The 16,590-nt window shown below is 39.0% G+C and overlaps 1 protein-coding gene across 1 annotated transcript in view; it reads left to right on the top strand.

The window, feature by feature from the left end:
• Nucleotides 1-9,175: 9,175 nt before the first annotated feature.
• The window catches only part of KCNH6 (potassium voltage-gated channel subfamily H member 6), a 120,998-nt gene continuing 113,583 nt past the window's right edge, over nucleotides 9,176-16,590 (top strand). Inside the window, exon 1 of the mRNA XM_081970834.1 lies at nucleotides 9,176-9,338. Within this exon, the coding sequence (XP_081826960.1) occupies nucleotides 9,263-9,338 (76 nt within the window). The 5' untranslated portion in view covers nucleotides 9,176-9,262. The remainder of the gene's footprint in view (nucleotides 9,339-16,590) is intronic.

The following is a 16,590-nucleotide window of genomic DNA, read 5'->3' as shown; positions in this document are numbered from 1 at the left end:
TTAAAGATTCTTACAAATCAATTCCTTTGTGATCTGCTCTAGAATCTTTTCAGTTATCATTCTTAAGGTGCTTATTCTATGAAACTTTCCCTTCTTTTTGAAGCTGGAGAATTTTCTGTCCCCAGAAATTTGGCACTTTACTCATGCTCCAGGATTTTTCAAAAAGAGTTTTATAAAGGTTGTCTCAAATTATGCTCAAAATAAATAAATATTCTCTCAATCTCAGCCATGCATTTCTAAAATTATTTCCTTTTGCTCTTTATAACTACATCACGGGAGAGTGGGGAGAGCCTTCTGTTGGAGAATAATTCCATCTTTTTCAGTGATGGCTTCAATGAGCAGTTTGCATTCTTTTTACTTTAATTTTTTATATTAAGTTTTTGGACACCTCTCCACAGTTCCAAGTTATCTCCCCAGCACTGAAATGCTACCCATATATTTCTGACTGAGCAGAAAACTTATAATGATATTGACAGCCCCATTGCAAATCCTCTCCTGGCTCTTTGATCTCTTTTCTCAGGTACTGCTAATTTTCTGATTTTCCTTAAAGCAAAGTCCACTTATGCAGCAAACTTCTTGTTATCCTTGTTAATCTTGGACTAAAGGAGGAAACAGCTTAGGTTTGTGTCAGTCATGGGCTGGGAATGAGATAAAAGTAACATGGGGATGGAGAATAGGAAAAAACATGTTGCCAAGGAATGTTTGTGCCATTATTAGGTGCAAATGGGGAGATGTTCTCTTTGAATTTGTCTTGTGTGGCATCCAGATTTGTGCTTTCTGGTCTTGTTTTCTGTTCTTTTCTAATTTTCATTAAGATTTTTTAAAGATTGCTTTTCAAATTGGCTTTCTACCATCTTCTTGTTTGTGGATTTCTATTCTTCCTTGGGAACTTTTCTCATTTGCTTTTCTTTTGTACAATCCTCATAATTGTCCTTAATTTATTACATCCTGTTTTTCCAAAATCACTCACACACACACACATACACGTGTGTGTTTGTGCTGATAAATAATTTATTTATTTATCTATCAGCACAAATGCAACACAAATGTAATAAAGGCAACATAAAAAAATGACTTTCTGCCTGGATGGCTCCTAGGGTGAGCCAAAAGACAGTAAAGGGAAGCAGTATGCTCCCTCCCATATTTGGGCGTACCAGGGGTTGTGACAATACATACATACATACATACATACATACATACATACATACATACATACATGTAATGTTTGTTTGTTTGTTCAAAATCTCAAATTTCCGAAAGTTCTTCACCAATTGCTTTGAAATTTTGACACAACATTGCATTCGACTAGGCGCATATTTTTATATACATATATTATATAGATGTCACACCTGTGACAGGTAAAAACATGCTTTTTTGTAAAAACATGCTTTTTTGAAAACCAGCACCATCTGCTGGACGTAAAAGCAACACACGCTACACTAAATATTTCACAATTCCATTTCAATGTTTCCGATTGCATTATTATATTGAATGTTCATAGATTTCAACTTATTTTCATTTTGATTTAATTATTTCGTGTGATATTGTGTTGGAATTCAGCTGTGTCATTTACCATAGCGTTCATTTCTTGAGTATAGTATATTCGGAACAGTTCGGCCTCTCTCCAGCTTCGTCCCGACGGTCCCTTTATATGTGTGGCTGGGCTGCGGCTGCACCCTTTCCCCTTTCCACCCCTCCTCCGATGAACTTCGCCATTTCCACCAAGGGGAGCTGAAGCCTTTTGGCCTCCCCATCCCCTATCTCTCCTCCCCTCCCACCAGGCCTTTGCTGTCTGCGGCAGGGTGGTGCCTGCCTCATCCCTCGGCTGCCTCCTCCCACCCTTAAGCTGGCCTCCCCCCACCCAGCCCAGTGGAGCTCCAGAGGAGGTGGAGGTGGAGCGTCTCCTCAGCCCAGCCGGCTGCGTGCGCTCTCCATCCCCCTCACAGGAAGCCAGCTACAGCATCACCAAGGCGGCTCCGATGGGGCAGCGGCGGTGTCAGCCTGAGGCACAGCGGGGCTGGGCCGGCCACGGGGTGCCCCATGAGGTGGCGACTGCAGCAGCGATGGCGTCTCTGGATGGGGCCGCAGACAGCGGGGGCTGCCTCGTGTCCGCGTCACCAGGGGCGGCTCTTTCCTCCTCCTCCTGCTCCTCAGGGGACGCCAGCCACCTCCTCTTGCCACCACCACTGAGTGAAGCTGGGTCGGGGCCCGCAGCTGCCTCCTCCTCCTCTCTTCCTCAGCTCAGCCAGGCCGGGGCCTGTGGGAGCATCCTCTGTGGCGGCTCTTGCAGGGGCCACCATGGCTCATTTCCATGCGGGGGCCACCTCTGCTGGGGGACTTACGCTTTCTCTTTTCTTTCTTTTCCAATGCGTGGCCGGGTACAGCTAGTGTGTGTGTATGTGTATGGTTTTCTGCCTGGATGGTCTCCTGCAGTGAGCCGATAGACAGAAAGGGGGAATAGTGAGTTCCCTCCCATATTTGGGCATACCAGGGGTTGTAACACAAATACATACCTATTTCCCTGGCTCAGCTGATAAGGAGGAGAGCCTGTGGCTTAGTGGCTAATACATCTGCCTAATATGTAATACAGCCCATGTTCGAATCCCAGTAAGGGTATGGCTAGCTGATGAGAGCTAAATAGCTTGAAATAGATCTATACTAGTCTCCCTTTTTATTTATCAGCACAAATACCACACAAATATAAAAATGCAACATTAAAAATATGGTTTTCTACCTGGATGGTCTCCTGCAGTGAGCCGATAGACAGCCGATAGACAGCCGATAGACAGAAAGGGAGAGTAGTGTGTTCCCTCCCATATTTGGGCATACCAGGGGTATGTATAAATATATGCATATACATATACATATACATATACATATACATATATATACATACATACACACACACACACACACACACGTGTGTGTGTGTGTGTGTGTGTGTGTGTGTGTGTGTGTGCGTGCTTAGATTTGGCCTGTAAGACTGTCCTGGAAACAGCAAAGGACTGGCCTGCTGTGATCTGTCAGCAAAATTGGAGCTTGGGAGGACCACAGGCGGTCCTACTGAGCTTCGTTTTTGCTGGCAGAGGGTTGCAGAAAGCTATCGCAGGCAAAAATGGGGCTTGGGAGCCATTTTCACTGGCAAAGTGCTCGGGCCACCAAAGGTACCTTCTAGACAAGTGACGTTGAGCTGGCCACGCCCACCCTGGCCCCCTGAAGTCAAATACAACCCTCAATGAAATCAAGTTTGACACCCCTGTTCTATACAGAAAAGCACCTTAATGTTTGGGAATTGCTGAAACACAAGAATCCTATCATTTTCAAAAACAGCAAAACTATTTCTCAGTGAAGACTATTTTCTGGTGTCAAGTTAATATTATTTATTTATTTATTTATTCATTCATTCATTCATTCATTCATTCATTCATTCATTCATTCATTCATTCTCCTTCATGGGAAAACAGTTCATTAATACCATACATAGGATTCTGGTTGAAGTAATAATTGATAGGATATCAACAATAATAATTGAACTAATAATTGATAAGTCTCCCTATCAATCATTATTAGTTCAACTAATGTGAAAGACAGGACATTATTATAATTTTACAATGCAAGCTAGTAAATCTAGCTTGTCCCAAGATTTCTAATTTGTAAAGTCATTTATGATCTTATATACAACCTAATGATTTGCCCTTTTTTCATTTCTTTCATTACTTAAAAATACAGGACTACAAGTATTAATTTGGGAGAGGTAGGTTATATACAGTATATGACCTTTTTTGGAGTGGCGTCCTTTTTTCTACTTTAATTCTCTTCTAGAAAAGATAGAGTGCAAACTAATGTGGCTAATATTTTTACCTCCTGAACTAGCAATCATAGTTTGTCCCCCCTGAATGCTAAGTATAAATTGACAATTATGAGAACCTTCTAAAACATCTACTCTACACGTTTTATCCACACTAACTTTGAAGCAAAGACCTTTGGGCTGAAACATCTGATTTAATTCAAGAGAGAATTGGTACGTGCACACACACAACCACACACACTGCTTTTTGTAATCATGCCTAATTAAAAATATAGGAAAACTTGAATGTTTGCAAACCATTTTGGCTGATTCCCAACTGGTAGTGCCTAAACTCAGACAGTTATACTATAAATTGTCTCTTCCATTATTAAGAAAATGAGAAATATTCCACATTAAACATTTTAAGAAACCAATCAGAGTTGCCGCTTGTACCCCAATGCATTTCAGCTTACTGTGTTATTTTAATTCTGGAATTACTGTTCCTTTTAGGAATGCAAAGATATCTTCTAGCATCCTTCCTCCCTCTCTTCCTCCCTCCCTCCTTCCTCCCTTCCTTCCCTTCCTTTCCTCCCTCCTTCCCTCCTGTCCCTTCTTTCTTTCTTTCTTTTTCTTTTTCTTCCTTTCTTCCTTTCTAATTTATATAGCCATCCTTCTCACTAAGGCAACTCTTGGCAGCATACAACAATAAATAAAACTATGAAAACAGTAAATACAACTATTAAGAGTTTGTTTGTTTGTTTATTGCATTTGTACATTGAGAGCCGAGTCTACAGTGTTATTACAGAGTAGCTTGGCTGCCTAAATTTACTAGTTTGTTTAATTCGCAATCATGTGATATCCAGGGTGATGGAATGGGAGGACTTGATGCCACTAGCTACCATTGTGGCCAGCTGAGGGCAGCCTTCTCGCAACACTCACTGCCATCTCTTTGCAGGACATCTTACCACCATAAATTCACAGTGGGAACACCTTGCTGTGGGTGCTGGATGGAGTACTGGACGGGCAGGTAAGTGAGCAGGCTGTCAGTGGGGGGTGGGAAATCAAAATGGGAAGTCCTGCAAGTTTTATTTTGAAATCACATTGCTTAATATTTGAGGGTGTCTTGCTCAGAAAATAAGGGCTGCTTTGGGAAGCAATGGGGTGGGATGTCAGGTTTTTTTTTTTTAAAAAAAAAAAAACTAAAATGGCTTGTTTTGAGTTGCATTCAAATATTTGCCCATCAAGCAGATTGCAAAGTTTGCAGTTGCATTTAGTTGCAGGTCTGATGTACTATGGAAATTGGGCTGCAGGGAGAGGAAAGAAAAACAGGGGGGACCCAATTCTCAGCATTACTGTTTTCACGGCATCAGTGTCGGCTTTGGGGGGAACATTGCTGTGACTCTCCATCCAAATGCACTCTACACATGACCAGAAACATCATGAAATCACCCACCCAGATTTGGGCAAAAAGCACTCTGCACATGACCAGAAATGCCATGAAAGCACTGTACACATAACTAGAGGTTAAAATCAGTACCTTGAATTGGACCTGGAAATTGAATGGCAATCATGCAGCCAGTGGAATACAGGTGTAACATGCGCTGTTCTAGGCGCACACATTTGCATTGCTGCATTCTGTACCAGTTGAGGCTTCCAGAAACACTTCAAAGGCAGCCTCATCTATAGAACATTGAAGTAGAACCTAACTAGAGCATAAATGATTGTAAGAAGGCCTTCCCTAGGACAACCTAGGAACAGGCACAAATGGCCCACAACTAAAGTTTTGCAAATATCCCTTGGCCACAACTGCCACCTGTTCATTTAGCAGGAGTCTTTTTTTTTAAAACAAAGTTTTATTGGTTTTTTGATATTTTACAAAGGGAAAAGGTAAGAGAAAGGTTACAAATTTTGGCAGCTGCGAAATGCGGTAGGTGCACCCTCCCCTCCAAACTCATAGTATACAGTTGCATAAAATTGAATATTAAGTAGTAACATATATTCAGTGTGGTAATTTCAATTGGTAATTTCGATCCGTTTATATCAAGTGACTTTTCTTACTCATTTTTGTGATCTGAGCTTTCTTGATGTCGCCCCATCTCCCCCCGCTGGCAGAGCTCCGGCCCCTCCCGTGTCTTGTGTGTCTGTTGTGAGATCATCTGATTTATCTAGGAGTGCTTTATTTTTTTCCATAAAGGCCTGCGCCTCTATGAGTGTATTAATTCTAACTCTTGTCTCCTCCCAGAATATTAACATACCTTCAGGCATCAACCATCTAAACCACACCCCCTTCTGGTATAATTTATTCGCCAATTGCGAATAATTTTTTCTTCTTTCCCTCACTTTCTTGGGGATCATTTAGCAGGAGTCTTGAATCTAGACACCTAGACTGCAAACTGAATCTGTCTGGGGAAGTGCAATCCCATCCAACTGAGAAGTTGGCATACTCCTGGACTCAGAAGGCCCAAACCCAAAGCCAATTATCTTGCCAGGATTCAGCTCAAGATTGTTGTTTCCCATTCAGACCCTCCCAGCTTCCAGAGTAAGACAGCCATTGCTTAGTTTACCAGATTGATATTTAGTTGGATACCATCTGCGCATTGATGATGCCTCACCCCATGATGACAAATGAGTTCACCAGTGACTGCAATAGATGTTATAAAATAAAGGAGCAAGTACAAAAGCCTGTGCCATCCCATATAGTAGGGATTATGGGTGGGACTCTTTACCATCTTCCCTAAAAATGAAGGTTTCATATTAGATGAAAATTGTCCAAAATAAAGGGATGCAAAAAAATAAATAACTCACCTCCATGCCACCACCACCCCCAAGACTGTTTTAATAAATCAGAAGGGGTATGGATCTAAAGAGCAAGCGATCACGATCTTCAGGTCCAACAAGTTATTGAGAGCCAGTTTGGTGTATTGGTGAAGGCATCCGACTAGAAACCAGGAGATTAAAGATTCTCCCACTAGCCCAATCAAAGCTAGCCAGCTAAGATTGGGCTGGTCCCTTTCTCTGAACTCTAGGACAGTGTCACTGGCAAACTACTTCTGAAATCTTGCCAAGAAAACTGCAGGAACATGTCCAAACTTGCTAAGGCTGAGCTAAAGACAAAAAAAGGACATGCAAAGAAAAAACACACTAATGTAATGCCTGAAAAACTACACAGAACAAACACAAGTATAAGTAAAATGTCCATTCTTCAATGATGCACTGAGCTGAAAAAAAAAAGAAACAGAGGGCAGGACAAGAAACAATGGATGGAAACTAATCAAGAAGAGAAACAATCTGGAATAAGGAGAAACTTCCTAACAGTGAGAACAATTAACCAATGGAACAGCTTGCCTTCAGAAGTTGTAGAAGTGCTTCATACCTGGAGGTTTTAAAGAAAAAATTGGATAGTTACTTGTCTGAAATGTCCTGCTTGAGCAGGGAATTGGACTAGAAGACCTCCAAGGTCCCTTCTATTCTGATTGAACTGCTGCTAAAATTCCTCCCTCTTAAAAATCATTTTGAAAGTTTCTGCTGTCCCCTGGTGTAAGGCTATTCCAAGAGTCAGAGAGATTCTTGTAATTACAGAGATGAATTACATGGGACGATATTAATACACTTTGTCAATCTCAGATCTGAGCCAGTGGTCAGTTCAATATTTCAATATTTTTCACAAGAAGGGATCTACAAAAGATTCTGAAGTACATCTCCAAGCATTTAATAGGACTGCCCAAGATAATCACAATCCCAGGAAAAATATATTAATACTCCACTCAATGCTTTCTTGTATGTGAAAAGAAAATGGACCATAAAGTAGTTAGGTCTCAACTTTTTAGAAGTATAAAAGGTGTTACCTCTAAAACTCAAGCCTAAGAGTCAAAGAGGCAGCCAAAGGGATCTTCATTAGATTTTACTGTTACGTTGCAAAGCTCTGGCCAATAACCTGACATTTTGTTTTAGCTGAAGTTTCCAGATACTTTTTTAGAGCAGATCTACTGCTGAAGTAATATAAATTCACCTGATTATGACATATAAATGTGGCAATTTGTGCTTGGAATAGACTACACAACCTGATGCCTTCCAAAGGATTTGGACTCATAAACCCCAGCCAGCATGTGAACAACTAGGGATTGTGAGGTTCTAGTCCAATGCATCTGGATGACATCATGCTGCATACCCATAAAGATATAATTCAAATTATGTTTCTTTTAGTTTATGATATATTTTTATAAGTGATAAATTTCCACCACTATTAAGCTCATTACCAATGTTCAGTTTTAGAAGAAAGGATATTGACACACAATTATTACGATTAGGATCTGTAGGAAACATTTTAACCTTATCCTTTTTTATGTATATAAAACTGTTTTATGATCCTTATGATCATCTGCATGGAAACCTGGTTCCCATTACAGTGGTTTTCCCAAAAATATGACAAACAAAATATTGGAATAAGCCCTAAAGCCAATGGCAGCATTATTACAATAGTTTTCTTCCACTTAGTTTGTTCTTCTATAAGGTGGTAAATTAACTGTGGAGAAGCGCTGATCTTTTCTCTATCCTTGGAGAGATTGGATTCTTTTGTTTGTTCCATCTTCTTTCCCAGTAGCAAACAAGTGGCTATATGGCAAAATGCCAAGAAGCCAGGTTTGTAAGTATAGTCCAGAGTGAACCAATGTCTGCAAAACCTTGCAAACGTGCTTTCTTGTTTCTCCTATTTTCACTGCCCCCCCTCCTCCCATTCATGCTTTTTCTCCTTCCGCCCCCGGATTAGCAGCCAGCAATCCAGGTGACATTCCGTCCAGGGAGGGCTCTTCAGCACCACAGCCTGGGAATAGCTCCTGCTTTCATCGATTCCAAACGTATTCTTGCCATCCGAACATTAAAGAAACAGAAAGGGGGAGCGACAAGGAGACCCCTCCCAAAGGCGTCCGTCTCTCCTTACAAGCCCCAATCTTTTCTTCAGCTTCTTCCGCGTTGAATTATAAACCAGAGAGACATTTCTCTTCCCGTGAGTTTTTTCGGTTCCACGTCTATTTAGGATCCCCAAAAGAGAGAAAGGAGGTGGCTGCTGGTTATTGTCAGATTAACAGCTGTTGCTGCTGACAAGTCTTTGAGACAGCCACATATGGAATGGGACACTGATGACTAAGCATCATCATTAAAAAAAAAAAGGCAAAGGAAATTACCCACCCTTTTCCTCTGGCGTTTCTTTCAACTCTCCCCCTCCTGCCCTTGGTGAAATTGTATTGGTCAGGAGCTAAAGAAAATTAAGGGAGGGATATGGGTACAAAGGGGGAGTCTTTGCTCTCTTCACAGCTACCAAGCAGGAGAGTACAAGAGGCAAGGGCCTATTAGCTAACTACCCCTTGGTTTCTCAGAGCAGAGCTCAAGCTTCTTCCACCCTTCTACTCAAAATCAGAGCATTTTACTGAAGAAAGTGGCATTTCTCTTTCCCATTGGATGTGAACAAAAATTTGAAAAATGCCTGTCAGGAGGGGGCATGTGGCCCCTCAGAACACCTATTTGGATACAATCATCAGGAAATTTGAAGGACAAAGTAAGTAGAACATCTCTCTTGACTTTCATTATCTGTGTTTGTTCTATTTGAAGGTCAGAACTAGCATTGTAAATGCTCTATTTTTTGCCTGTCAGCACTGTTGTGAAGTGTGCCTCTGGAAACGGAAAGCTTAGTGATGGGATATATTAAGAGTGTTGCTCAATTACTTCTTGAAACTTTGTGAATGTCACAAAGAGTAGTCTATTCCCTTCAGTGTTACTAAAGTCATATCTATGTCCAGAAAATTTTAAAACTGTGTATGCATTGATATGTAAAAATATGAAATTAATCTTACTAATATTAAGAGAACCATCACCAGATTTATAAATCTTTGAATTTATCAACAAAATATAACTTTTATTAAAAATCACTTTTTCAATATTAGCTTGTTCACTGGCTATTTGTGAAATGAATATTATTTAGAGAGCAGAAATTCACTTGATAACATTCAAAGTATCATGTTTTCCTTATTATAAAATACTGTTGTTCTGTCAGTAGGAGGTATTATGGCCCATATTTGTTTATTAAGTGGTAAGCATAACTGAAGTTATTTCCAATAATTATGTATAAAATTGTAGCATAAATATGTTAAAGCCTTACACCATAAAACTTCAACTATATGAGCATTCTGTTTACATCATGTGTTCCCGTGGCTAAAAGAAATCAGTTTGTCCAGTTCCATGCATTTTTACTAAAAATAAATTTTTGTATGCCCACACAAATACTTTAGTATTCTAGATTACATCTAGTTACATTTAATAAGTATATAAATGCTGCTTTGCTAAACATGATAAAATACCGTACTGCAAGCAGCAAAAGTAACATAGTCTGTAAATGTCAGTATAGTGTTGTCCACAAGTGTACCTAGAGAATAAAATAATCCAAATTATCCAAAAGTCTATATTGACATAACTGGATCTAAGACAGGAGCTAAATATACAGCCAACTTCTCAGTGAGAAGTGGCAGGCAAGCCACTATTTCATTCTCAGCTTTGTAGCTTTAAAATGAAAACAATGTAAAGTTAATTTATAGGTATGTTGCAAATCTAACAAACTGCAGAATTATTCTATCAATTTTATATGCATACTGTATTGAAATAATATTTCTAGTCATAGCATGTCCCATTCTAGGACAAAATAGTTGGCTGTCTGATAAAAGGCAATAGTTGTTGTTGCTTTAGATGAACATATAGTTAAACTACAGAAACACTAATAACAATCATACTGATAGAATGGGGAACTTCAGCCCAAATTAGATCAATTGTGCATTTGTTTTCATTATGTCTGGAGCATTACCCGTGGACCAATGTTAGTTGGACTGAAAAAGCCAAAAGGATGGACCTGATTAATGCCTGGATGGGACATCAGCAGGAAACCCCAGGCAGTGCACTGCTGCCAAAGGAAATACGTAATTACCAGGAATCAAGTTCAAGGGAATCATTACTTTGTGTGATCATATCTATAATATATTTTAACTTAAATAGCTTCTTCCATTTTTCTACTCAAAAAGCATGAGTCAAAAACTAAGCATATTTCAAATCAGTGTGGCTTGCTCAGGGACATTATATAATTTATCTTACACTTGTTTTTGAATAGTTTTTAAACAAACTGTCCCTTTCACTATACATAAATTTTCCCTTGATATGTACCTACTGTATGTAAACCTTAACATAATAACAATATTTGTGAATTTAAACAAAAAAGCTAGATTCCTTCTTTGAATTTTTATCCTTTTTTTTTAAAGGAACTCGACAGTATTATTTAACCCATTACGTAAAGATAACTGGCTTTTGTTGACTAATATTGATGTGTATTTCAACAAGATATCTGTACTTTCACCCATTTGCATTGGGAGCTGAATTTAGAACAATATCATACATTAAGAATTTTTTTCCATCTGGAAATTTGTATCCATTTTTTTTACCAGCCTCCCTTTTAGTTGATTAGACTCAATTATTTTATGTCACATCTGAAGATTAGACTGCCTCATGGAAATATCTTTGCATTGGGCAGCATTGAGGATGTTCTACAAGTTGGCAACTTATTTTACTTTACTTACTAGTAGAAGTAACAAAAAAACAAAACAAAAAAGTAACAAAAAAGTCTGTAATAGAACAGAGAAGAAAACAAATGTTTCCTAATAAAGCTTAAGCAAGCCTACCTTGAAAGAAAAGTTAACAGGCAAAATCTTGCAAAGTAAAATGAGGATTTCTTCCCAATCCATACTCACTTAACCTTGAATATCTCCAACTCAGACTTGGGTGATTTAAAAGCAAATGCAGGCAGGTCTTAAGTGGTATAATGCTTTAAAGAAAAGTGTTAAAGCACCCTGATATGTTCCTAATAATCAGTCTCACTAATCTAGCATATGTGCCTTGTATTAATTGAAGTTTTCAAACAGCTTTCAGGGACAGCCCTGAAGACAATGTTCTCTATCATCAGAGTCTGGAAGTTGCTCTCTTTGCCCCAGATGGAATAACAGCTGGAGATAAGGTCTCAAATGGCCCTTTATCCTAATGGAGAAATGGATGACTAAGGTCTCAAATTGAGAATTGTTTAATGCTACTTTGGAATTCCATAACTCTGGATGACAAGTAGTGAATGGCTTCTTAAATATAATGGGTTGTGATGTTTTGACCAAGGGACTATCCACACACTATTGAAAACACAGACTAATTACTTCAGAAAGTTTGATCTTTGGAATCTCCTTGAAAAGTTGTTTCAGGTCCTCGCAGAAACCAGGCAGCTTTAGATGGGAAAACCATGTCTGTTGATAGATGAGGGATTGAAAAATGGCAAGGTATGAGTGGTCTAATATCACTTTAGATCTACCAAATCAAAGGGATTTTTTTAGAAATTAGGAGTGGTTTTGATTTGATGAATATAAAGCTTCCATAGAGGATTAAGGAATGCATTAAGAAGGCATTAAGGAGGTAGATAAGGGAATGAAAAAATGGCATTGGAAAAGTAGAGGGGAAATAGACAGAAAGAGAAAAAGTTTAGCCCATCCCTAATACAATTGTTCTGGCCTCTTTTAAACGGAAAGCATGCTATAGATACTTTTTTTCCTTGAATAAATGTATAGGCATCAAGCACTTCGTAGTGGCAGAATCTTTATATAACTTGCCATTCCTGCTGCCAATCACTCCACACAAAGCCATCCATTTTCCTACTCATCCATTCCGCTTTAAGCTCTAATTCACTGAAATATTGGAAAGCAATCTAATCCTCTCCTGGTGCCTTTGCCAGGATAATGTGGAGTTAGCCTAGCTAGTTTCTCTGCAGCGCATAATGGCAGAGGAATCACATATTGCAATTGCTCGGGAAAAAGGTAATGACACTCAACGTAGTGTGTTCAGAAAGCACAGCTGCCTCTATGAGAACAGCAGGGATGCTCCTACAGACAATGAGGAAATGCATTTCTGGATGCTATGCATTCAGCATTCCTGGACCAATACTGTGACACTTCTAGCTACCTCTTCTTCAACATTTGCACCCAGTTATTTTTAAAATAGGCTTATTGAATAAACAACTCTAATGCAGGAAAACACATTTTTATTAAGTCCTATCTATCATCCATAAATCCTCTCTGTGGAGATTAAGAATCCATTCAGCAACAGGAAGTACAGCTAGAATTTCACAGGAATTCAAATATTTAAATTTTTTATTAACAGAATCTTTCTCTCCTCACTTATTTGATTCGCGTTTTCAAGTACCTAGTGATCTAGTGGTTAAGGCACCAGCCTAGAAACCTAGAGACTGGGAGTTCTAGTTTCATCTTAGCATGAAACCAGCTGGGTGACTTTGGGCAAGTCACTCTCTCTTAGCCCAACTCACTTCATAGGGTTGTTGTTATAGGCAAAACAGGAGTAAAATGGAGTATTAGGAATGTTTGCCATCTTCAGTTATTTATAAAAATAATAAGGATGGGATTAAAAAATCTAAATAAATAAAAATGATGGGCTATTTTTTGGATTTTTAAAATGGTTTTTTACATGCTTTTATTCTTGTTGCTCTGAACCACCCACAAGTATAGAAAAAGGATGGGTGATCATATCAGTATATTAATTAAATTAACTAATAAAATATATTTAAAAATATAGCAAATAGAATAGAATAGAATAGAATAGAATAGAATAGAATAGAGCTGGAAGGGATCTTGGAGGTGTTCGAGTCCAGCCCCTTGCTCACGCAGTAGAAGCTATACCAGTGATGGCTAACCTTTCTGTTGTTGGTTGCCAAAAATATGAGTGTGTGAGTGCGATGGTGCCCGCGCGTGCCAACACCCATAATGCAGAGTGCACCCCCACATCCATGCACAACCCCCCCAACCTCCCCACCCACCATGCATGCCACACTGCTTGTGCACTGCTCACCACCAAGCTGAGCTTGGAAAGCCTCCGGAGCCTGGGGAGGGAGAAAAACAGGCCTACCGGAAGTTTGTTTCCATTTCCAAATGAGGGCCATTTGCCCTGGAGTTGACATAAGGCAATGGCTCTGCATGCCACCTGTGGCACACGTGCCATAGATTCGCCATCACTGATTTATACCATCAGACAAGTGACTGTCCAGTCTCTTCTTAAATCAATATAAGATTCTTAAGAATAAGATTCTTCTTAAAATCAGTATAAACTTTGCAAGGCAATAAAGAATTTCTAAGAATTCAATTAAAAGCATGTTGGATGTGCAACATAAGTGAGCAATGTCCAAAATATCAAAATATTGGTGCTATTTCATCATTTTTAAAAGTAAAATCGAGTTGTACTCAACCACCAATGATATCATGGATGTATTTTTGCAATTTTCTTGGTAACAATATAGAATTATAAATTATAAAAATTATTCAATATAAAATTATTTGTTACAGTCTTCTTAAAGGATGCTTTTTAATTTTCTGCCCTGTCCTACAGCTTTGTTATCCTCTCCCAGTCCCGCATTCAAAGAATAATTCTTACTTTGAACTGCTCCTACTTATCTTCTAAGTCAAACAAGCCCATCCAGGTATTGCCAAATAATTGTGTCACTACTGGAAAAATGCTTCTGAGCTTCTATTTGCATTTTACAGTAATTTTCAGAGCAATGCCTCGAATGTAGGAGACTTTCTGTCTTGTGCCAAAGATTCCTCAATGCATTGATTCCCGTTTCTGTATGTATTTGGTGACAATCAGGGGAAGAAGAAAGCTGTTCCTGCTGCAAATATACTTGGAACCAGAAATGCATAAATTGCTGCCGCATCAGTCCTTGTGAATGGTATCCCAGGTTTTTCCAAATTTGAAAGAGCACTTTCAATCAGAAAATTGTATCAATCTACTGTAAATATTTTAATTCTAAGCATATTCAACAATAATTACTTCTTTTTGATATAGTGAGCCTTGCTTTTTTTATTAAATATTTTTTGAGAAATCAAGCTATAAGCTAGCTAAATCTTGATAATGTGCCTAGTCCAAATTAGTTCCCTTCAGCCACAATCTGTTCTGATCATATCTGAAAAAATGTATTTCCCTTGGGAAAATTGCAAGAATCACAATCACAGCCTTTCCAAAATAGAGAGATTTGAAAGCCTTGTATATTCTGGGAACTGTCTTCTTCTTCTTAACTTAGAGAACATCAGAGCTAAGTTATGGGACTCTTTTCAGTGCCAGTGCTCAACTCTGGAATGTGTGAAGTGATCATAAAGAAGAGAATGACTCACAACACAACAGGGATAGGCTACAGTGCCTTTTCCGCAGCAGTGTTATCACGACCAGAATTCACACATGTGGGGGAAAGGTTTCAAAGCAGAACCCATAAAATATTAGATGCCTGATTCAGAGTGAAGAAAGAACAAGAAATAAAAAGAAAAAGAAAGACACTGAGAGAGGCAGGAGGGGGGAGGAGGGAGGAAAGAAAGAAAGAGAGAGAGAGAGAGGGAGAGGGAGGGAGGGAGGGAAGGAAGGAAGGAAAAATTATGTTTTGCGCAATTAAAAAAAAATCTAATACTGACTCAAACTATTATTTTCACTACTTCAGTAGCATTGCTTTAGGAAAGGCAATTACTCAACCTTGAATAGGAATGGAAACAAAATATAATGAAAACTAGAAAAATTGCACTGCAGATGGATGCAGTAATCTCAAATTAATTAAAGACTGTACTAATATATCTTTCTATGACTATAAAAACAGATGCTAATATGAAAAAGATACTAAAGCTGAATACCATAATTTCATTCAGTTGACCTCAATAGGACATTTTCAAACACATCATTTAGCAATAGCACTTAGACTTCTATCCTACTTCACCGAACTTTATAGCCCTCTCCAAATGGTTTACAGAGTCATCCTATTGCCCCTAACAATCTGAGTCCTCATTTTACTGACCTCAGAAGGATGGAAGGCTGAGTCAATCTTGAATAAGTCAGGATCAAACTCCTGGCAGTAGGCAGAGGTAGCCTGCAAAACTGCAATCTAACCACTACACCACCACACTCTTCATAATCATTTGTATATTATGCCAAGGTTTATCCTTCCTCTAAGGAACTCAAGATACTTACTTTCTTTCTCCCATAGTAATAGCAATAGCACTTAGACTTATATACCGCTTCACAATGCTTTACAGCTCTCTTTAAGCAGTTTACAGAGTCAGTATATTGCCCCCAACAGTCTGGGTCCTCATTTTACCTTGAAAGAACGGAAAGTTGAGTCAACCTTCAACTGCTGAGAATGAAATTCCTGAAGTGAGCAGTGAGTTAGTCTCCCTCCCATATAGGTGGTCCTTAATTTACTACTGGTCACTTAGTGACCATTTGAAGTTATGACAGACCTCTATAGGAATATTTACAGTCCAGTTCTGAAGTTATGAGAGCTGCCCTCTGCCGTGATAATTTAACCACATTTCAAGTAGTTTATATCCAGCCCACATTTACAGCTATTTGAGTATCCCACAGTCACGTGGACATGTTTACAATATTTTTGCCAAAACAGGCATTTACTACCAGTTTTTGGCAAAACCAGCCCTTAACAAACAATTTATTTGTCTAACAATCATGGCATTTGCTTAACATCCACTAAACCAAGGGACATAAAATCAGGTTGGTCATGTGATGAGCTAAAAAAAATGTGGGATAGATAGCATCACCAGATGGGTTTGTAACTGGCTCACAAACTGCAGTCAACATGTAGTCCTTAATGGAACTACATCTGCAAGGAGGGAAGTAAGCAGTGGGGTACCACAAGGTTCCATTTATGCCTAGTACTCGTCAACATCTTCAGAAAT

The sequence above is a fragment of the Natrix helvetica genome (genome assembly GCF_964273705.1).
Source record: "Natrix helvetica genome assembly, chromosome: Z".
In the NCBI taxonomy this organism is placed as follows: Eukaryota; Metazoa; Chordata; class Lepidosauria; order Squamata; family Natricidae; genus Natrix; species Natrix helvetica.
Note: the sequence above shows the minus strand (reverse complement) of the source record. Positions and strands in the feature narration are given on the sequence as shown.